At 41.8% G+C, this 24394-nt stretch overlaps 1 protein-coding gene across 1 annotated transcript; it reads right to left on the bottom strand.

Moving 5' to 3' along the window:
* Positions 1 to 5860: 5860 nt before the first annotated feature.
* On the bottom strand, positions 5861 to 23047 carry LOC145408270 (uncharacterized). The gene is made up of 5 exons (XM_080279039.1): positions 22817 to 23047; positions 20852 to 20987; positions 18556 to 18691; positions 11439 to 11546; positions 5861 to 5990 (listed from the first exon to the last, which is right to left on the bottom strand). Exons 1-5 carry the CDS (start codon positions 23045 to 23047, stop codon positions 5861 to 5863), a joined length of 741 nt encoding a protein of 246 aa, XP_080135165.1.
* Between the last annotated feature and the right edge of the window lie 1347 nt (positions 23048 to 24394).

Here is a 24394-nt window from a genome sequence, read left to right as displayed (position 1 = left end):
GAAGGGGATGATCACGCACTTCCCTTTTTTTATAGTCTTTTCACCCTAACTTGGCCATTTTTTTTTTTTTTTTACTTAATTCATATACCTCAAAACCGCAATTCGACGAAGCTGCGGCTGCACCTCATGTCCATAGCACCTCTTCGTGACTAGTGTTCTTTTTTGTTAGTCCCTTGTTATAGTTCAGTATTCAAGAAGGACAGACGTCATCTTTAGGCTAATTTTAAGTATGTTTGTTTGTCCAGGTAGCTGGATAAACATACAGATAGTTGAAACCAAACAGATAAGGAAACAGTTAAAACCAGGTAAAAAGATAGATAGATAGACTATAGAGACAGACAGACAGACAGATACAGATATCACCAGACAGACTGACAGATAAAACCAGCAATCTCTTACCATACTTACGTACGCATCAATTAAGCGAGATAATACCTTGAAATAAAATAGCTATAAATATCAATGTTCACACCTGAGCCACACCTGCTTTGTAATTATGCCGACCCACCTGAGAATTTTCTGCTATTATCCCCTTCAGTTTGATGGTGCGCTCTCTCTCTCTCTCTCTCTCTCTCTCTCTCTCTCTCTCTCTCTCGCATCTTAAAGTACCCACAACGCAGCCATTTTCATAGTTTGTTAACCCTGCCTCTCTCTCTCTCTCTCTCTCTCTCTCTCTCTCTCTCTCTCTCTCCGGACGATTATTTTCCACCGTATTAGTGACTTTTCGAACGTCTTTTTACCCCTTCAGTCCCACGACACGTTTTTCGTATTGTTTTTTGCTCCTCCCAGACGGTTTTCCTCATCTCTGGAAAGACTTCTTGCTGTGAAGGGGTTGAATGGTCTATATCTAACCCTTCCAGTTCGAATAGTCTCCCCTGGGCTGAATAAAATCGTCCTCAGATAGGGGAAAAAAAAAAACGGAGAATACATCGTCGGGGTGAAGGGATAAATGAGAGGTATTTCCTGAGTCACATAAAATCGTCTGAAAATAACAAGAAGAGAAGGTTTTTCTTCCTTACATTGAAGAGATTTAGATAGCAACTTTCCTCTCCTTTAACTAACTGGTCAGAAAATGGTTGCTGTGCTTCTGACTCTCAATGGAGCCTGGAAAACCAGTGTAATTCAGTATAATTCATGTGTTTTTAATGTTTTTATTATTATTATCATTTTTATTATTATTATTGGGTAGAACAAGTGAGGATTAATCTATTATAAGCTGATAGTCATTTTTATTTTCTCGTCTTGTTTAAAGCCTTGTTTCTTAATTATGTTGGCCTTGGGATTATTTGTCTCAACTGTATTCCAAGAGGATAGGTAACATGTTAAATAGTGATGATGATGATGATATTGATGATGATACTACTACTACGACGACTACTAGTATTACTATTACTACTACTGTACTACCGTTGATAATAATAATATTAATAACGTAATGCAACATATTACCAATGTTGCACGAAAATTAATGTTACACTTCCAGGAAAACAGTTTTTATACATACGACTCTGAACACGGGCTAGGAAACCCGTGTAAGGCAATGTACTGATCACTGTTTGAGAGGAATGTTTCAGTCAGGCATAGTTCCTTCATTTTAATTAGGCGGGAGTTTTCGTCCATTTTTATTTACTGTAACTCAGTGGGAGAATAAATAATACAGTGCTTTGGCTCTACATCCTTTTCACAGCATTTCTTCGTGACCTGCAGCATATTCCATCACTTAACTCTTTTACAGCTCAGCACACAAGATAGTGAGATGGTAGTTTAACGCCTATGTTGATGTTTTAAGTTTTTTCCCTTCCTTGAGGGGAACGGGCCCTATAAAAAGCCCAGCCACGGGTGGAATGTCGGAGCTAAGAAGGGGAGGGGCGGGAGTCTGTGATATGCTGCTGGGCTAGGGCTTCCTGTGGTGAGCTTGCTACCTGTTGGATGCAGCGTTCATTGTCAGGAGTCAGTTTGTTCTTCCTGTAGGCACTGCTTCCAGGTCGTGGTTGGTGAGGGAGGAGTCGTAATCACTGATCTTGGTGTCCATAGGTGGCATCATGGTGGAGATGCGGTGCAAGGCGTCGGTTGGGTCTTAGCGCTGTCCCGGTGTTGGTGGCGAGGAGGAGGTGGTGGCGGCAGTTATTAGTTTCTTTTTCTTCCTCTTCCGTGATGGTGGAGCAGCAGGTGACTGGATCTGGAGGGGAGGCAGGATGCACTTCCATCTCAATTACTTCAATGGTGTTAGAGGAAGGGGTGTGGGGGCTGGTCGTCCTGTAGCGGAAGTGGAGAGGGCGGAGGAGGCGGGGGAGCAGGGGTAACAACAGTAACTGCCTCCTCAGTGATGGAGATTGAGGGCAGTTTGTTGTGGTGGAGCAGTAAAGGGATTAATCTGATGAGATCTGCCCGGTCTTCTTTTGCAGTTGCGATTGCGGATTATATGCATACTGTTATCTTCATCAGTTGCACATCGACGTGAGTGTTTTCGTCGAGCTGGGGCGTGGCTAGATCCCCCCACTTGACTGCCAGATGGGCCAATGATGGAGGCAGTGGCCACATACTCCCTTTTTTTATGGTAATCTCTACTCCCTCCCCCTTCGTCAAGGACTTCCCAACCTTCCTGGAGTTCGATTTTTTGACGGCGGTGCGATGGACGTCCTGCTGGTTATCCTTGTGATAAAGCCATAACTCTCCTTTAAGTTAAACCACTTTATCTTCCACGAGGTGATGGTGGGTGGGCAAGGAGTGGTGGGGGCCCTGGAGGATGTCTGGGTCCCTGTGGTGGGCATGCAGGGCTGGGGAGATGTTGTTCTTGCTGCTACGCGACCGGACCTTTTTACGCCCAGTTAAGTTGAACAGAGTACAGTTTAGTCAGCACGCAAATACGTCGAGATCACAGTACATACCTCAACGTAGCTATTCAACTCCCCTTCTCCCAGGCAATTTCTTGTGTGTTCTGGGGACCGCTCAGTCGGCGTTATCATTATCTAATCTGCATCATCTCGTCATTTCCTACTCCCACTGGTACACTCACCCACATCAGCAGACTGAACCCTCCCCGCAATATATACAATACCGCCAGTTGAATTTTTAGCAGAGCTCTCTTTAAAGGGCACCCTGAACTTCCATTATCTGCTCCGAGGTTCAGTTGTCCACTCATAGACCAAACGTTGTATCCACACACTGTAGCATTCCCACCTTCTGTTTAGTTAGAGTATAATTCCATCGTTGTACCCCATGTGTTACAGCTGATGAAGATCCCTAACTCTTTTCAGCTTAACTGATAGCCATGTGTAGTTAGATCAACTTCACCAGACACCAAGGAGGCTCATTCCTGCCTCATAACTACATAACGCTTTGTTAATTTTAATTAGGGGTAAAACTGCCATCTCTCTCTTGGATGCTGAGCTGTTCAAAGAGGTTAAAATCAGGATGTGGTGTTAGTCACGAAGAAGTTCTATGGATGGGATGTTGAGCCTCGTACTATTGTATTCTGCCACTGAGCTACGGGAAATAAGCTGCAGTAGGGAAAAAAAAATGGCTTCAATGAATATGCTAAAGGGTTCGTTGAATTTCATGCAACCAAGTTTAATGTTGATGTTGCGAGAAAGACAGTCCCATTAGATGAAAAGCCCACTATGTTAACATGAACATCCTTTAAAGTTTACAGCCACCACAACCACAACCACTCGCATCTCTTGTTAATGTTGTTGTTGGTATTGGTGGTGGTGGTGATCAATATTGTGATAATAGTATAGGGATTTTCCTTCAGTCGTGTCACTAGTTACTTAACCCCGGTCTGTTTACCAAGCATACCCGTCGACCACACGTAAGCAGTCGCTTCTGTGGGGCCGACCTACTAGTACAGTACACTATATACATCGTGTAAAGAACCCAGCGCCCTCTTGCGGTAGACAGCCCCTCGCGAGGGTCGAGCAAGGGTCCTTTCCACGAAGTGGTGCAGAAAAATATGGGAAGGTTTGGCTCCCAGGTGAACGTAGCACCTGCTCCATCTGGGATGTATACGTTCACCATGTGTTGGTCCCTCGTTAGCGCCTGTGTCATTAGTGGGGTTGACATGGTTTTAATGCCAGGATTGTCAGCGAGTTCCTGGTAACGACTGCGGATTGAAACAGCAACAGTAACGTAAGCAACTACAAGTTGAAGCTCACTTACAGTATATTCGTATTTACAATCACTCTCCAAAAAGGACAGCAGAAATCACAGTAAATAGATTAACAGTAATATTAACAATTCTTTACATCATCATCATCTTTATAATCATCATTCCTAAAACAAATTGAAGGGGGCAAGGATTCTTTAAACTACAAAGGTAACAAAAAAACAGCACTCAGAGAGCGCATACCTCCGCCAACGCCTATACCAGATAACTCAGATTATCATCAAAATTTAGTAAATTCTCCCTGGATTATAGACTCACATAATTTCATTGAAATGCATCGTAGACAAACAAACAAAAACTAGTCTTGAATTGGGACTTGAGCTCAGATGACCATCAAAATTAAATCAACTCGTCCTTGGCCCATGACCCACGTATCCCAAAAATTTCATTGGAATTCATCAATAACAATTTGATATATCTTGTGGACAAACAAACAGACAAACATGAGTGAATACATAAACTCCTCCAGGTCCGTTGGCGGAGGTAATTAATACTGGCGCGTGTCCCACAGTGGCATTTAAGTAATAATGTCACAGCGCCGTCAGTTACTCAAATAGAAGAATTTTAAGAACAACGCTGTTATTCAGAAGATTCAGTAGTTTCTATCAGTATTTATCTCCTAAGTAGCCAAGTCTTCTACATGTGAATAAATTGTTTCGGTAACAATATACGGTATTCACTACAAGCGCGATCTTAACAAAAGAAGCTTGTCATCTAATTTAGCCATCTCATTGCTAAGTGTTTGTTATCAAACAGAATAAAAAGAGAATCCTACATACAGTACGTGACCTGAAGAATTAGGCCTTGCGAGCTTCATTATGGCATCATCTAAGTCCTGTACATGTAGTACCAGCAACAAAAGTCCTGTCGCCTCTCCTATTTTTGCCTCCACAAGCTGAAAATTCATTTCGTGAATCCGAAACAAACGACACCTGATGACATTGATCTGTGGCCAAATTGGGTCAACACTGTCGGTTGCTGCGGATTCATGCAATCTATTGTCAATGCCCATGGAGAAAGAAGCAGGAGTAGCGACAGGGCTATTAGTTTCAACTATACTGTTTGTACAACACAGAGTACTTCCTACCAGACGTACGATAAATATGGACTAGCGCTGAACGGGTTTACGACACATTACGCTAAAATAACCAACTGATCATTGTAATGACTACATTAGATAAATGTGTAATGACGGAAAAGTATGTGAAATGAGCAACGGATGATTGTAATTACTGCATTAGATAAATGTGTAATGATCCATTTAGTTTTTGTGGGAAGGGGGGAAGACAGCATTCAGTCCGCTTCTCTTACACCACAACTTTCCTAGTAAAAATAGTATTGGTATCTTACTTTGAAAAACTGATAGGGAATGTTGATAATGTACTGGCGACGCTGTGACCTACTTCACAACCTTATGCATAAACACAAATAAATTAATAAATAAATAATAAGTTATATACATATACCATCAGAGATCTCTACCCTTAGCCAAACTGTCTTTTCCCCACAGGTAAAACTGACGACCAAAGAACAAAAGTAGCCCATACAAGTGAATGTATGTGCAAGAAATATCACATTCTGTCCATCCCACTGTGCTTCCCAAGTAACCTGCGGTTCCAGAGTATACGACACTTTTAGAAGAAGTAGCCTCAAGAATTAGTCTCACTCTTGCCAGTCAGTCAGTCAGTCAGTCAGTTAGTCGATCCATCTGAAGAGAGATAGTGGACATGCAGGGTAGGCAGCGCGACATTCCCCCTGCGTCCTGCCGTGCTGCTCTGCCATAATATATTCATACAGGTCAGTATACGACGAGGCTGCCGACGCCCTGCAGGATAAAAAACACCTTCACTATAGACATTATCATCATCATCTTTCCGCACTATCCTCTCACCTCCCTCATTTCAACAACACCCTAGTCATCTTTCACTCAACAAACACATAATCATTCAAGTTCCTTTCAACATTTTCTTCTGTCTCTCTCTACCACGTATATTTGTGTGCCTCTTTGTGTTTAAAATATGAATTACAAATGCATAGTCTACGTTCCTCTAAATATCACGTAAGATATATTGCATGCTATAGTAACATTTCTTTCACAACAGTCATACACAACAACTTTTAATACTACTAAACATCACCGAAAGTTTAGTGTTAGATAATTACACCACCATCGTCACAGCCGCGCACTGTATGAAAGAAAATTGCTTACAACACATCTGGGCCAGTGGTGAAGGCTATGCTATGTGGGGGGATTCATTACAGTCGACCGCCTGTCTTAACTGGGATATGAGTAGGTAGACAAAGACGCAGACAGATAGATGAAAACCACAAGTATGGTGGGGTGTGGGATGGGGAAAGGGGAAGGTGACAGAATGACAGAGTTCAGCGATGGAGTGACACAGGCTGATGATGATAATGGTGACGATGATGATGATGGCAATGACTAGGTGAGTAGGTTCAGAGTTCCATGGATGTAGTATGGAGATGAAATGGTGTATGAGGCTGCGACAAGTGCACTTAATTCCCACAATGCAGAATTAACCCCTACAGTACGATGATATATTTTCGTGTACTCTGGCTTCCTCTGGACGATTTCATTTAACTTTGGAATTATTTCTAGTACTGGAGGAGTTAGTAAACTCCTCCCGTTGGAAAACTTACTTCCAAGCTGACTACAACTGTCAGATAATAAAGAAAATAAAACCAAAGTACGTCACCTGGTTGACGTAGTTAATATCAGGCTCTCGATTTCCACCAAGTACCCGGTCAGCTTTGCGCAGACTCAAACAAGGGTAAAAAATAGATTGTGAGCCGTGATGCCTTACGTGGTCACAGTCATTGCTTCCTACCTTCTCACGGCTCAGTTTCGTTAATGCAGCTGTCACTCCTCATTTATCAAGCTACAGGAATCATGCCTCAAGCTTCCTCACAAAATACTCTCTCACAGACAATTATTCACACTAGGAGTCACACAGAATGATCAGATAATGAGTTAAGCACTACGCTTAACTCTCATTCAGCCAGTCCCAAAGAAGGGTGACCATTCCCAGCCCTTTAACGATCGTCCAATTGCTTTAACGTCCTGTATCTGAAAAGTTTTCGAGTCAATTCTTAATAGAAAAATTTTAAAGCATCTTCCCTATCACAACCTTCTTTCTGATCATCAGTATGGGTTCTGTCAGGGACGCTCCACTGGCGATCTTCTCACCTACCTTTCAGATACCTGGTCATCCTCCTTTCGGGACTTTGGCGAAAACTTTGCCATTGCACTTGACATCTCAAAGGCTTTCAGTCGAGTCTGGCATAAATCTTTAATTTCCAAACTGCCTTCTTACGGTTTCTATCCTTCTGTCTGTGCCTTCATCGCTAGTTTCCTTTCTGGTCGTTCTATAGCCGCTGTTGTAGACGGCCATCGTTCTTCTCCCAGATCTATCAACAGTGGTGTTCCTCAGGGCTCTGTCCTATCACCAACTCTCTTTCTTTTATTCATCAATGACCTTCTAAGCTGTACATCTAACCCTATCCACTTGTACGCTGATGACTCCACTCTTCACCTTTCCATTAGGTTCCCGCAACGTCCATCTCAACAATTACTTCAACAAACAAGTGATGAGGCTATGGCACACCTACTGTCTGACTTGGCTCGTATCTCTGACTGGGGTAAAAATAATCTCTGACTGGGGTAAAAATAATCTTAGTGTTTTTAATGCATCAAAGACTCAGTTCTTACACCTATCAACCCAACAAAATCTTCCACAGGAATACCCACTAAGGTTTAAAAATATTCACCTTAATCCTGCATCATCCTTGAACAAGCTTGGGGTTTCATCCACTCTGGACTTATCTTGGAAAGATCATATTACATATCTTGTGAAATCTGCTTCCAAGAGATTAGGTGTGCTAAGCCGACTCCGTTCCTTCATTACCCCTGCACAATTGTTGACCTTATACACGGGTTTTATCCGCTCCTGTGTAGAGTACAACTCTCATGTGTGGGGAGGCTTCCCACATACAGCTCTTCTCAGTAAGGTGGAGTCAAAGGCTTTTCGTCTCATTAACTCTCCTCCTCTTACTGGCTCCCTTCAACCTCTGTCTCTTCGCCGCACTGTTGCATCTTTATCTCTTTTCTATCGCTACTTCAATGGTCGCTGCTCCTCTGAACTGTCTGCTTGCATTCCTCCACCTCTACGACGGGCGTGTAGCACCCGTCTAGCAGCAAACTCTCATCCCTTTTCTGTTCAATTTTCTAATGCAAGAATTAACCGTTACTCCTACTCCTTCATTTATGCAACAGGTCAACTCTGGAACTGTCTCCCTCTGTCCATATTTCCTGCTAGCTATGATCTCCAGTCTTTCAAACGCAGTGTGTCCAGGCATCTCGAAATGATTGGATCTTGAGTTTGGATCTCTCTTGTATTTTGCTTTTCTCTTGGAGGGAACAGTTAATGCGGGCTGTGGCCTTTGGTTCCTTCTTCCTAGCATTAAAAAACAAATATATTGGTGCATAATGCTGGCACACTTTCATGAAATATAATTATGCAGACATAGACAGAGAAACAGAGAGATAAAGTGGCTGATAGATAGATAGATGTACTGACATACACAGACAGACAGAGATTGACAGGTTGAGATACAGATAGATAGATGGGTAGGTAGATACTGTAGGCAGGTAGGCAGATACTCACAGATGTACAAGTAGATAGACAGATAGTTAGATATGTAGGTAGGTAGATGGGGAGATGAATAGATAGATAAATCGACAGATAGACAAATATATACTGACAAATATATAGACAATTATGTATATATATATATATATATATATATATATATATATATATATATATATATATATATACAGTATATATATATATATATATATATATATATATATATATATATATATATATATATATATATATATATATATATATATATATATATATATATATATATATATATATACTGAAGAAGAACATGAAACATTTACTAGAGTACATTTAAAGCTAAGAATGCCTTCTGAAAAGAAGAAGCCTATAAATTCATAACATATGTGCGACTTGTAGTCGCTAGATGCACGACTTGCTAAAATGGAAGCCCAATTATTGGGGAAAGACGAGGAGCATTTATATTAACCGCTTCACTAAGGGGCCAGCTTTTACTTTATACTTCACTGTTTCTTAGGACAGAACCCTCGTAGTGAAAGAATTATAAGTAATCTCTCATGTTTTTTTTTTGGGATGTGGTGTGTCTGTGTAGCGATGTGGTATTATTGCCGCGGCGTCCCGGATAAGCACATCAATGCATCCACGGACACCAGACCAAGGAAACCAGCGAGCCAGACCAAAGAAGGGAGTGCAGGGAAACTTTTGATTGCCACGCGAGCTGGTGAAAGCCGTCAGTACCATTCAGGCAGGCTATCCTCTCGCTTACGATTATTTTATTTTTATTTTTTCTCATTTTAACGTGCATTGTTAGAAGCCTGGTATCGGAGAACGGTGATGATGTTCTTGGTGTTTTTTTTCATCATTCTCTTGTGGTTCTTGGGAATAATCTGTTCACCTTTGCCATAGTATCAGATCTGCACTGCTCATATTCACAGGGCATACTACCCTCTCTATGCTACACCAATCACTGCCATTTCAGACCTGAAAGCATGTGGGAACGGAAAGCATTGACATTTACTGGTCTAGATCGATCAGTTACGTATCGCCTCTGTATCTGTCAGCCCCACGATTAGTTTGTATCCCGTACTATGGAGTGCATTCAGCAACGATACGGAATGTCAGCCACGTTCGGTGTTCATGTATGTGCTTCGGACTGGTGGCTTGTTTTCTCCTAAGTAACTGAAGTGTTAATCATGCGGACGATATAGTACAATACTACTGAAACTCTTCGTCTTATGTTTTAAAATATTTGGCTCTGTAGCAAGCACGATACTTATTGTAGATAATCATGCAATAAGTCTTGTCGTCCAGTGTTATAGCTTTCTTTCTTTTGTATCTAGTCATTCAACACACACACACACACACACACACACACACACACACACACACATATATATATATATATATATATATATATATATATATATATATATATATCTATTGCCAGACGCCTCAATCCCGTTTGGGGTGGCCACAAACAAATCGCCTCCAAGTCGCCCTGTCCCCCGCCATTTCACTGCCCTGCTCCCAACTCACACCCCCCTCTCTCATATACCTCTCCACCCCATCCCTCCATCTCATCCTCGGCCTCCCCCTCCCTCTTCCCCCCTCCACCTCACTCACATACACTCTCTTCGTCAGTCTTTCACCCTCCATCCTCTTCACATGGCCAAACCACCTCAGTGTGTTCCTCATAACGCTTCCTATCACATCCACATCCACACCACAACGCTCCTTTATATCCTCATTCGTCAACCTGTCTCTCCACGTGACTCCACAGGCTCCTCTTACATAACTCATTTCCACTGCTCTCACTCTTGACTTGTGTCCTTCCAACAATGTCCAAGCTTCACCTCCGTACGTTAGAGTTGGTAACACAATACTGTCATGTAATAACTTTTTCACTTCCATGCTCACTTCCCTGTTTCTTATCACTGCTTTCAAGGAACTAGCAACCTTCCTTCCCTGCTGTACCCTTTCAAGCACTTCACCCTCCAAACCTCCATCCTTACTCATCACACTACCCAAATACTTAAACGTACTCACATTTATATATATATATATATATATATATATATATATATATATATATATATATATATATATATATATATATATATATATATATATATTTAGATGGTGAATCATATACCCGACAAAACAGTGTCATACAAATAATTCTTTCCATTTTCCCAGTGGCCTTCTTTCATTGCTGTAGCTCCCGGTGTGAAATAAACCACTTAAGTACGATGACAGTTTTCTTTATTTTTCTTTCTAATACTAGACGGCTTTACTGAGCGTAGCAGAACTACCGAGAGGTCAAGGGATTAACAAGGGTCACATCTAACCCATCCAGATCGAAAAGTCTCTCACACGCTGAATATAAAATAGTTTGCTGATGTCAAATTTAAATGTACAGGGAAGATATTGCATTAAGGGAAGTGTATTTATAATTGTGGGGGGGAAAGGACCTTTAAGGGGGAAACAGAGGATAAAATCAACATAATAATAATCTAAAGGACGAGAGAGAGAGAGAGAGAGGGGGGGGAGAGAGAGAGAGAGAGAGAGAGAGAGAGAGAGAGTAAGCATCATCCCAATATACTCACGTAAGAATCATGCTAATAATTTCGCCAATCATGCCTATGCCCTGTAGCTTCGTCTGGGCGTGCTCACAAACCGCCCGCAGCACACACGAACGCCCATCAACACCGAACCTGTGGGTGTGGAGACGTATTCAGAATCTGAAGGGAGTCTGGGGTGTAAATTTTCTTTCTGTGTACCGTTTCTGCGCTTCTCATCCAGGGAAGTGTAGATTAAGTTAGGTTTGTTTGTTTTTTTTTAATTGGTTAGGTTAGGTTTCTTTTCATAGTGTCGTGAGGTTAAGCTGATAGACCAGGTTAGGTTAGGATGGGTTAATTTAGGTGAGAGAGAGAGAGAGAGAGAGAGAGAGAGAGAGAGAGAGATTTATAAGATACGAATGTTATTGCTCCAATGGTGGCTTCTATACAGGTCGTATTTAGGGAGAGGGAGATGGGGAGAGAGAACATGAAGATGAGCCCCCACCAAAAGAATGTTGTAGCCTACTCAGACCTGAATTTACAGTTCATTGGAAGATTCTCCTCGGAAGTAACTTACAGAGGCGTATGGAATAAACTACTCTATTAGATTTATTTTCCTCACTCCTGTCAGTAAGACTAAAGATGCAATGGATGGTAATTACAAGTGTCAAAAGTACTGAACAAAAACTAACAATTTAAATGTTACGTTTAATTTTACAGATGACCCTAAGTAATGAAAATATATATCAAATGAACACTGTGAAGAAAACTAAGAAAAACAAAGTGTAGAGCAACTTGGAGTTATGTTAGCAATGCGAGATTCATCTGTATTAAAAGTCCATATTAGAATCGCGCAGGACCAGACCTTCTCCTCACAGAGATAGTGATAATCAGAACTGACCCGTTTCCATGTTGGCAAAGTACGAATGGGGTTTTACCTTTCCGTTTAACTGATTAAGCAATCAGTGGTATCCCTATCTTGTTATCTCACGAAACTGAACATTGATCATGGGACTGGACACTATTATCGTTTTTTTTTTTTTTTTTTTTTTTTTTTCAAATCGCAAATAGAAAGTCGGTACTTGCTCAGGAAATTTGCTTCGCTACACAACCACTTAAGAATAGTGACCATATGTTTAAAAAAAAAAAAAAATGGTGGGCGAGTGGACACAGACATAATTGTACCTGGGACATAACTGTGCTGCCGATCACCTAATTAATAGTGTATTTTGATATATGAGGGACACTCAATGTCCTGTGGCTGCGAGACCAGGTGGTGGGCTGGCGGGAGTGTGGGAAGACTGGTGATGCGTGAAGGATGCGGCTTGTTGCTACAGTTGCCAAGTTAGCCATTTTGCAGCCACATCAAGGAAAGTTCATTTTCATTTCGAGGCATATAATTTAGAGGTGTGTGTTAAGTTTTAGCCATGTCGTAGAAATTTTAGCATATCTCTTTAGCGATTTTCAAATGATTCATGTGCTTAGCGAGGGTCGAACACATTTTGACAGCAAGATTTACGACATTAGCTTAAATGTTGGCCATTTACAGGACAAGTATTCATAAAGGAAAACAAATCTCCACTGAAATGAACTGCTGTCTGAATTAATTTTGTCTGGTCGTTTTTCATCCATTGATATTCATTCTAAGATTGGTCTTATGTACATCCTATGTTCAGCGAATTAAACCCATGAACTTATTAACCCTGACTCTCTCTCTCTCTCTCTCTCTCTCTCTCTCTCTCTCTCTCTCTCTTTATGTATCTATCTACCTATCACAACCTGCAGTCGCGCGCCACGCAGCGCCCGTCTCTTCGTGCTTAATGAGTCGATCAGAGATATATGTTCCCGCCTCTGTGAACATGGTTTCTCCATCTTCCATCTGGCCGTAACTGATATCTGTGGCCATGCATCGTGACATCCATCATCAAGGTTATTCTTCTCTGGTTTCGTACCATTACTGACGAATCTATTTTTCTCAAAGTCGGTATGCTCTGTTGACTTTAACTTGGTGTAAAATTGCTGTCTTTCCATTTTGAATGTTGAGTTGCGGCAAGAGATTAACAGTGGATTTTTTTTTTTTTATGTGCACGACTCTGGATATAGGCTTAACAACTCGTTCCCTGAGGCCCAGCAGTCCTCCTATTTACCACACCCGTCCATATGTCACCACTTCGGCACTTACACCCACCGCCTATACCGAATACACGCTAGAGCGACTCATACATGACTGGTGTATTACTATTAGATTTTGTTTTAAATTCATTGTCGACCGGTCTTTGGTCGATAAGTAAAGTCTACTTTAACGAAAATTCAATTCCTTCATCTCTGTTCCCTGCCCCAGCTATGAATCGAGCCCGTGTCCATTGGAAGAGTAGGCCACCTCTCTACAGACTCGGCCATGAGAAGCGCTATGGAAATGTTGCAGGGTTGCATCATTGTTTCTGCCACTGACCTACGAAAAATAAGCTCCAGAAAGAACGAAAAGATCCATCTAGTTCAAATAAATAAACTAAAGTTGCTGAAGAGTAAAATGTGGTGCAAAGCATATCAGAAGTTATTAGAAACATATTTGTTTTCTGTGTCGTAAGGTGCTTACTTACTGCTGCTTGTTTCAGCAGAACACTTTAATATAAAACTTCGCACGCCCTTCACGCAACCGACCCATAACAACAGAGTACAGTCCCCTCCCCCCCTTCCTGTTGTTCTCCTCCAGTAACGACGTTCAGGGAAACTGCAAGTGGTGTGTTGTCAGCAAAGAGCAGACGCATAATTAGTATGACGTCAGAGAGCCCGCAAAACGTGCCTGTAATGCAACCGATGACACGTACTGGATAGAAACCTTGTCACTCCAACCTAAACTTGTTGTTTACCTATAACCGGGTAAGCAGCCTATTAATGGAACTTCTACCTTTCAAGATATATGCATATTGACTTTGTTTTTCTGATGAAGGCTTCGCCAAACAATTTCGTACAGTCCTGGAACGATCTCTAGTAGCGAAGGATTTACTGACGGCCATAACTAACATATTCAGTTTGAAAAATATCGCCCAGGCTAAGTAGAGTCGTTGAAAGGCAGCAACAATTGCATACAAAAGACGTCACCGCACTGAAAGTGTTAATAGCACTGAAGCTGGTAAATACTGTCCTGATGAAAGTAAGGGTTTCCATAATTATCAAGGTAACCTGCACACCAAGAATATATATATATTATAAATAGTTATATATAAATATATATATATATATATATATATATATATATATATATATATATATATATATATATATATATATATATATATATATATATATTAACATTTCTGGATATAGGAACTAAAATGTAATCCCAGATATGGGAGTGAACGGTCCTAGAATCTTGGGTAATTTGAGCAAGGACGACAAAAAATATGAATCAGGTGACAGACGGAGGCAGGAATTGACGGAGAACTGGCAGAAGTGGTTGGCTGGTTGTTAAAAATTTGACAGATAACACAAAATTAATGTCAGATGAGTGCCCTAATTAACCAAAGGGGTTGAATGATAGAATGATTCGAGGATAAAGCAAAACCTGACAAGTAAATCAATGTTAGCCGGAAGCAGGAAACTGACGAGGATTTGACAAAAAGAGAATGTGTGATCGTGGAATGTGTAGAAGTAAAGTAAAGATGACAAAACATGAAAAATACTAGCAGACAGATGCAGAAACCAAAATAAGCAATGGGAAAGAATGGCTAATTGTATAATGCTAATAGAAATCGACAAAGTCTACAAGATATAAGAAATAAGAGCCATGTACAGCAATTGAAAAAAAAAAAAAAGAAGAAAAGGAAGATAGACATAAAATAGTGTCAAACGGATACATCAACTGACATGGAACTGAGGGAAAAAGTTGGTTGATCATAATTTACTTTAATTCGGGGACATACGTCACTATATAGCGGGAGGGTGGGGCTCTCACGCACGCATGCACACAAACAGACGGCACCAGACCACAAAACAGCCACGTCAGACCACAGTGTCAGGGGATAGGAGGGTTCAGACAGACGGACATTTGGCGCCAGAACCACAAAACACCCACAACAAACCACGATGTAAGGTAATGAGAGAGAGAGAGAGGGGGGGGGAGGAGTGTATTATGTTCAAAAGAGACTTTCTGAATAGGGGCCGTCACTGATCACTACAGAACGTCTCTCGTAAGCAAAGAACAACAAAGAGCACATAATCGAAGTGAAGGGGGTTAATCTTTGGCTGGTGACTCCTACATTTTACTTTGGCTAACTCAAGACGATTTTTCTCATCACTTGAAAACCCTCCAAGATCTGGATGTTGTTAAGATGTCAAATGCCAGTCTAGAAAACAGTAGATGAGGTGTTTTGAGATGATTTTCCCATGTGGAGAAAATGAGAGACTGACTAGGAGAGTGCATGTGAGTGAGGAGAGGGAGTCGGGGGAGAGATGGAAGGATGAAGTGGAGAGGTATTTGAGAGAGAGGTAAGAGTTAAAGGGATGAAGCGGAGAGGTATATGAGAGAGAGGTAAGAGTTAAAGGGATGAAGTGGAGTGATATATGAGAGAGGGAGGAGAGATGGAAGGATGAAGTGGAGAGGTATATGAGAGAGTGGAGAGATGGAGGGATGCAGTGAAGAGGTATACGAGGGAGGGGGGAGAGATGGAAGGATGATGTGGAGAGGTATATGAAAGACAGGGGAGAGGTGGAGGGAGGAAGTGGGGAGATATATGAGAGAGAAGGGGTGAGCTGGATAAGGGACAGTGTGATGGTAGAGGGTAGGGTGACAAGCAGGCAATTCTTCTGTGGGCTGTCCGTGCTTTAAACTTCTGGATATACATGGAATATTAACCTGTTCAGTCGCATGACATTCCAGTGACGTGTTTTCAGTTCATTCACACCACCAAACCTTTACATTCGTGGCAACAAGGGTCTTTGTTAGTGAAGGGAGTTAGTGAATGCTCTGTCTAGCCTCCCCACCAGCAAAAGTCCCTCCTATGATGAATAAAATCGTCTGGGAGAAGCAAGAATGTACCACAAAAAAATACAGTGCTTCATGGAAGTGAAAGGGGTTTAAGATGCATTATACAACATTAATCGCTAAGGGAAAGAGAGTGGATTCATTTTAACTGATCATATTCTTTCTTTCTTCAGTTTTCGCCTGTTTTCTTGTTCCTTTTTTTTTTTCCTCTTTTTTCCCAGCTTATTTCACGTCGCTCATTGGCTGAATAAGACGATACTGAGGCTCAACAACCTTCCCACAGACCGTCATCGTGATTGGCACCATAGTCAAGTGTTAATCTCTTGCTATGGACCAATATTCAAGACGGAGGGAAGACAAATATCTGCCTGATGAAAGTGAACCGAATATACAGGTAGGTACTGGGAAGCCTTCAGACGGCAAGAGATGACGGTCCTCAGTGTTTTCATCAGGGCTGTGGGGATGGGTGAGGGGACAGGATCAGGAAAATACAAGAAGCAGGACATACATTATCCCAGGTTAAGTAAGTGACTCGCATCAATACACACACACACACACACACACACACACACACACACACACACGCGCACGCACGCACGCGCGCGCCTGCGTGTGTGTGTGTGTGTGTGTGTGTGTGTGTGTGTGAAGTTCAGGTTAGGATTTAGTGCACAGGCTAATTGCAACTAAGTGTGATAAGTAAAGCCGGAACTAAGCAGTGCCGTAAAAAGTTTACCGTAAATTGTAAGCGTTACAGTCCACAAAAAGTCCACTTTAAGGACTGGACCTTCCTGTAAGAGGGAGTGCATAAGAGTCAGAATTAACTTTTCCCCATGCTGAAGAAGTACGTACGGACGGGGGTGGGCGGTGTGTGTAATGAGAATAATGCATGAAAAAGTGGAAGCAGTTAAATTAAATGACAATACACAACAAACCGGATGACAACATTTAAAAGGCTTTTAAAGGATACCCCCAGTGTCAGAGTACATGCAGAAAGCGAGACGATTACGCTATCACCAAGCCATCGTGGATCCAAACAGCCAATCCCATTATCACCTGTTTGGGGCACTGGGGATCCAAGTCTAGGTTACCGTAGTCTAAAGCATACGGTAGCCTTCGTTTGGAGTAAGAACGTAGGTAGTGCCTCTCCTAAGGTTCAGAAAATATAGGTAAAAGTGCATAAAGCCCGGACAGAGGCGGGCTACCATTCCTATAAAGTTCAGAAAATATGGGTAAAAGAGCATAAAGCCCGGACAAAGGCGGGCTACCGTTCCTAAGCTTCAGAAAATATAGGTAAAAGTGCACGAAGCCCGGACAGAGGCGGGCTACCGTTCCTAAGGTTCAGAAAATATGGGTAAAAGTGCATAAAGGCCGGACAGAGATGGGTTAGTCAAATAAGGATCGAGATATTGCCCCTCCCTCGTGCCGTAAGTGGATGAGTCGGTGGAAGGCTCAGGTCGTCTCGGCGGTGACGGAAGTGTTTACCTAACCAACACCAACAAGCCCCAACAGCAGATCGTTCTACATTATTTATTCAGACAAAATATCCATCCGTTACGAGGGCATTAGTTTCAACAGTCGAGCAAGAATCTCTGAATGTACAAAACAAAGCAAAAATCAGTTAATTATCCTTTCGAGGGATTTCACTAAGATGAGGTGAGATGAAATTATCTAAGACAAGGTTAGGTCAGCATGGACTATCACTATCTTGGTTATGGAGTCGGTTATAACAAAGGTAACTATTCTGTACGTCAAAGACAAGGATAGGGAAGCACGCGCAATGACTGAACTGTCCCACATCGACTTTAACCCCTTCAGTTCGATGACGTACTTTATATTCTGCTGTTGCTACCACCAGATTATTTTATTAATCCTTGGGCGAGACCGCTAGCAGTGAAGGGGTAAATGTGGGTTATATCTGTCTCGTGCAGGTCGAAAAGTCCATAAAGCTCGATACAATTGTTGATTATTGGTATGAATGAAGGAATTTAAACTATGTCACGGGAGTAAGAGGTGTTTGATTCTGGAAGTAAAAAGAAAAAAAAAGAGAGAGAGAAAAAAAAAGAAAAGAAGATGAAAAGGGAAAAAAAGAAAAGAAAAACAAGGAGAGGAAATAGGAGCAATAATTCTTTTATAAATAATAGTAATAATAATAATAATAAATAATAATAATAATCCACTTACCTCTTAAACAGGCCCTCCACCACCCCGTACACATTAAGGCGGTCATCGCGTCGCTCAGATTCAATGGCCCGAGACTCGAAATAAGTAACGTTTGGGAGCTCGAAGACGTACTCCGCATCCAGGGTGATGGGGATGGCTGCGGGGAGAGAGAGGGAGGGAGGACACGGTTGTTACACGAGGGATGACAACACTACCAACACCCATCATTGTCATCGCCAGGGAGGGGCTACGAGGGCCTACATCCATTATTGTCGACTTTCGGGAGGGAGGTGGAGTGCTGTGGAGAGGCTGGGGACATCTTGGTGAGACGCGTGACAGTCATCGTAATGGGGAAGTGTTGGTGGGGCTTTGTGGAAGGAGTACTTAGGCATAAAGGCTTCACATAGTCACCCTACACTTGGCTGATTTTAACAACAGTCTAGGAGAAAGCTGGACTAGAAATGTTGATGCTTATATGGCGTATGTTTTTTTTTTTTTTTTTTTTTTTTTTTTGTTAGAAACAAAGACATTTTATTTAGAAAAGATATTGGCTATATTTTAGCAACTTGCCGACAGACTAGGAGACAGTTGGACCTGCAGTGTTGATGCTCACATTGTCTACTTTAAAATATTATATAGCAACAGAGACATTTTTTATTAGGTATGATAATGGCTATCTGCAATGTTGGTTTTAGGCAGGACTCATCGATCACTACAAAAATGCATCGTTTTGAGGAACTGGTTCACTCTCAGCACTGGTTAGTATAGTGACCATGATTACTTTCTTTTTCTTATATTGTTATACTTGAATTAAATCTGAGTCAGTTCCAGGTATGTTCCGAATAAGTATTTCTGAAATAATCTTGAGTATCCAAATAAACTTGCCTTTAGTGAACATAATCTACATGTTTCTAAAAGTATGTCTGGAAGTGAACAAGAAATGAACAGCATGGTGGATGTGGTAATAAGAAGAGCAAAGGAAGAAAAGGGAAAACAAATTGATGGGGTGGATTCAAGAAAGGAAATCGATGAAAGAAAAAAGGAAAATAAAACAAAGGAAATAAATGATAGAAAAAAAATAAAGCTTCCTATAAATATGTACAGTAACTTTTGGCAACATTAGAAAATGCAGGAATGACGGAATAAAAAATATGTTCAAAGGTAATCGATGAAAATGAATAAAAAAATGATAATAACTAAAAGAGAAATAAAGAACAGATGGAAAGACTGTCTGATAAAATGAATGAATGGCAATGAGGAGCGAAGAGTGGTGGCAATTAACATGGCTGACTTAGTGGTGCCAGAGAAGGAATGTGGTGCCCGAGAAATACCTCCGCTAAAGCAAATGAGGAAGCAGAAACTGTAAACTGTTGTGAAGAAAGTGTGAAGAGGTGTTGTGGGAAATATGGAGATGCGGAAGTTATTAGTAAGGATAAACAAACAAAACAAAACAAAACAAAAAGACGTTGTGAATATTTGTGTCGCTTGGCTTACCTCCCCCCCCCCCTTCCCTTAGGCTCACAATTTTTCGAAAAGTACTGGATGCGGATTCAGCATTTAGTAATAGTAATAGTTTCAACCCAGACTCATCTCAGTGTGAACCCAGTGGGCATTGGGCTGAAATGGTCTTTCCGTGGTTCTCCATCCTCCTCCTGGGGATTGGGAGGGAGCTGAGGGACAATTAAATAACTGGTCAGTGGCGTCGCTCTGTTATATCTGTGCCACCACACAAAGGGGTTCCTCTACAGCTCCCCAGCATTAAGTAAAAGAAGAGGTCAGGTATTTCCCTACTCACTGATTACAAACGTGCAGCAGCAGGGTCAATTTCACTAAGGAAGATGCTGTGAAACATGCGTAACATATTTCTTTCAAAATTCTAATATTCTTATTGAGGCTATATGCTAGTTGTCTGTCCTAGCAGAACATAATGCTTTTTCCTTTCGGTCGGCCTGGATATAGTATGAAACTGCTGAAAAGGAGGGGATAGTCCGGAACCGCAAACCTCCCTACTCCCCACTTTGGAGGCCACTGAAGCTGTCATTAGCTGACAGTTATTCTCATATAAGTCAGGTTCAGCCACACATACAAACAGTAATTCAAGTAGGTTGCTATTTAATTGAAATTATAACTAGATATAGTGACTTTTATTTTCATTCAGCAACTCTTTTTAAGGGATTTCAACAAGTTAGCAATTATAGCATTTTATCTCATCGATTTTCTGAACATTTTGGTTGCTGCAACTTTCTAGCACTTTTTGAGAGCAATATTAGCATCCTCTGTGAATCTGTTTTGAGCAGCTCTAATACTGGAGACTTACTGATTCCAGTGGGCGCCGGGATGGGGATGGTGAAGTAGAACTCTGCCACGAATTCGCTCTCCTCTGGCCAGTACAGCGTGCCCCTCTTCATCCTGGACTTGGCCACACTTTCACCCTGCCCCATCTTCCAGTCGCTCTGACGGCCAGCAATAAATACTTTAGATAGCAGAAAAACAAAAGCACTCATAAAGTGCTCCCCCAGACTGCGACACGTATAATCCAGACACGAATCTCAAAAACAATCTCAAGTCTTATGTAACTAATCACTCGCACTGAAAAGATACCACAAAATTATTGAGCTTCTTTGGATACACATATGACCTCACAGCAAGCAGTATCAGTGCAAATGCATCTCATTAATTCGATGCCTTAAAAACATTCACAAGCACTACTTAAGACAAGAGAAGGAATCTTTGAAAACAATCTACTGGCAGTTCCTTAGGATCATAGTGAACAACGCGAGCCTACGCTGGGCCCTCACCCTGGCTGCTAGAAACGTGGAATAGCTTCAGACATACAAAACAAAGTTTTAATCATATTAACAGGATGCACAAAGTCCAGAAATAAAGTTTATATACATCATAAAACACACATATTCTCCATCAGGGATCATATGAACAAGAGAGGTACACAGTCCGTAGTTTCAGCTCAAGATCCACCCTACTCATGTACAGCAACTTCATGTTATACCACCATCCAGCACAGAGAAACAGCGTACAACCACCCAACACTACATGCAGTACGCTGATTCAACAACACCCCTCCTCGTCCATCCAACTCTACGTTTCACGGATACAGACATACATTGAAATGACTGATTTTTATTTATTCACATGTCACGCATTCAACATTATGTGCATTTTCGCGTTTATGTAGGCCTCGTGTGTGTGTGTGTGTGTGTGTGTGTGTGTGTGTGTGTGTGTGTGTGTGTGTGTGTGTGTGTGTGTGTGTGTGTGTGTGTGTGTGTGTGTGTGTGTGTGTGTGTGGGTGTGTGTGTGGGTGTGTGGGTGTGTGTGGGTGGGTGGGTGGGGGTGGGTGGGGGTGTTTGACTGATTAGCAATTACACAGACAAGGAAGACGAACTGGCAGTCAGAAACTAGTGAAATCAGGTAAATTCTTTTGGCTCTGAATAACTTAGTTCAGTTTAAGAAAACGAATTCTTTTGTTAACTATACTCAGCCTAACTCCCAGTTTAGGACTGTATACAAAAGCTTTACACTTACTTAGCAATGGCGTAATCTACAGTACGTGGAATTTTCAGTGTGTGGATCAGGGTGGTTCAAGTATGTGCATATATGAGCAATCTGGTGGCACATCTTAAGCTTCAGGAAGGTGGAAAATACGGCACATGAACACCTTGGCCCTCCTACCAACTGGAGGAGACGTTGGTTTTTACTGTCAAGATTAGGGTTAGTGCCAGTGGAATGGTTCAAGTCAGTGCGTATGCAAGCAATCTGATACGTAGCGTAACTAAAGCTTAGGAGAACTTAAAGATGCGGGACATAATGCTCCTGGCGCTCGTAGTGTTGGGGAAAACGCCTAATTTTAGTGTCTGGGTTCATTTTAGGGTGATGGTGAGCCATCTGATATACAGCTCAGGCTTAGCAGAACTTAAAAACACGACACATGATCACTCCGGCACTCTTACGGGCTGCGTGGGACGTCAGATTGAGAGTCAGGATTGGAGTAAGTGCCAGTGGTGTGGTTCGAGTCAGTGTGTACACAAGCAATTTGATAGGTAGCCTAACTTAAACTTAGGGAAGTTTGAAAATTTGGTTCCTTATAACTCCTGACGCTCCTGCATATTGAAAGAGAAGTCTAATATGAATGTCTGTGTTCTTGTCAAGGTGAGGGTGAGTGTCAGTCCTCTGGTCCAAATCAGTAGTGTATTTGGAGCAATTAAATATAAAAACAAGCTTAGCAGAGGTTAGGTACACAGCACATGATCATTCCTGGCTCTCCTACCTGTTGAGGGGTACTTCTAATCTGAATGCCTGTGCTCTTGTCAGGGTGGGGGTGAACGTACGTCCTCTGGTCCAAGTCAGTGCGAGGCCTGTGTGACTGGAGGTGGGTGAGGGCGGTGAGTAAGGGCGGTGCTCCCCACGTCACCTCCATACATCCCACCAGCAGGCCGTGTGGCATTCCCATCAGGAGTACCGCTGCGGCTGCCACCAGCTTCACCAGCCACGGGGCCATGACGGTCACACAGTCAGATGTCTGGCTGGGAGTAGTCCAAGTGGGCACATTGGCGTCATTAAGAGAGGTTTGTGTATGTTTGTGAAAGTGACTTGAATTGGGCATTATATAAGAGTATGACGTCACTGAGAGGGGTTTGTGTATGTTGGTGAAAATGACTTGAACTGGGCCTCTGCTCTTGTTAGGACGAGAGTAAGTATGAGTAGTGTTTATATGAGCAACTTGATGGTGTCACTGAGAGGGGTTTGTGGATACTGGTGGGGATTATGGTTTAAGAGGTACTGCAAGGGAATTATCATGTTGGTGAAAAATGATATGAACTGAGGATTATATAGGGGTATGGTGCAGCTGAAAAGGGTTTATGAATGTTGGTGAAAGTGACATAAACAGGACATGGTATAAGGGTATGATGTCGCTGAAAGGGGTTTGTGAATGCTGGTGAAGGTGACACGAATAGGGCATAATATAAGGGTTTGACGTCATTAAAAAGGGGTTGTGAATGTTGCTGAAAGCGATATGAAATGGGTCATAGGGGTATGGATTAATTGACACGGGTTTGTGAATGTTAGTGAAAATGACATGAACTGGACAATATACAGGAGTATGGCGACAATGAGAGGAGTTTGTGAATGCTGATGGAAGTGATATGGATTTGACTTTCTATTAGGTTCTTGTAGAGTTAATTTAAGCTTAGGGAATTAATATAGCTCAAGAAAAAAGCACCAAACACGTATTCCCTGCATGTTGTGGGAACAAGTAAAAGTGAGGGATGGTGCAGAGCGTAAATCCCTGTACCTCCCAAACCATGAATTCCCGAACTGAGACGTGCGAAGGTATTTACAGGTTTAAAGGAGGTACGCGAGTGATATGTTACCATTGGTTGTGCTGGTATTTCCATTTATATCGTCTTTAAATTTACATATTCCCTGCGGAATCACATTAGGTGTTGCTTCCAATACCTAAAAGTGGAGGACGCAAAACTCGTGTGAATGATTCACTCTGCATTTCCACTCACTCCCTTTCAGCGTACAAGAGATGTTTTTATATTTTGTACATGATTCAGCTACTTGTTATGCTCATGACTCTCAACCACTAGCCAAACTATTGTCTCAGATGAGCATTCATAACCCCTTAGTTTTCAGTATGACCATTATAAAACTTTCAACTCCAGCAGGCTCCTATGACTTCCTCTCGGCTGTTTGGCCGGGATAAAAATAGTGTTGATTTTCCCTACATGAGCCTCTTAGAGGGTTTTGTTGATAACAGTACCTCCCTAAGCCATATGAATCACTCTTATTTGAACAAAATCGTCTGGCATTAGCTGGAATATATCACTAGAGTTGTTTC

Source organism: Coenobita brevimanus, chromosome 76 (genome assembly GCF_032717465.1).
Source record: "Coenobita brevimanus isolate Jiangsu-jjx chromosome 76, ASM3271746v2, whole genome shotgun sequence".
NCBI classification, from domain to species: domain Eukaryota; kingdom Metazoa; phylum Arthropoda; class Malacostraca; order Decapoda; family Coenobitidae; genus Coenobita; species Coenobita brevimanus.
The sequence above is the reverse complement of the archived record's forward strand: the minus strand, read 5'-3'. Positions and strand labels throughout refer to the sequence as shown.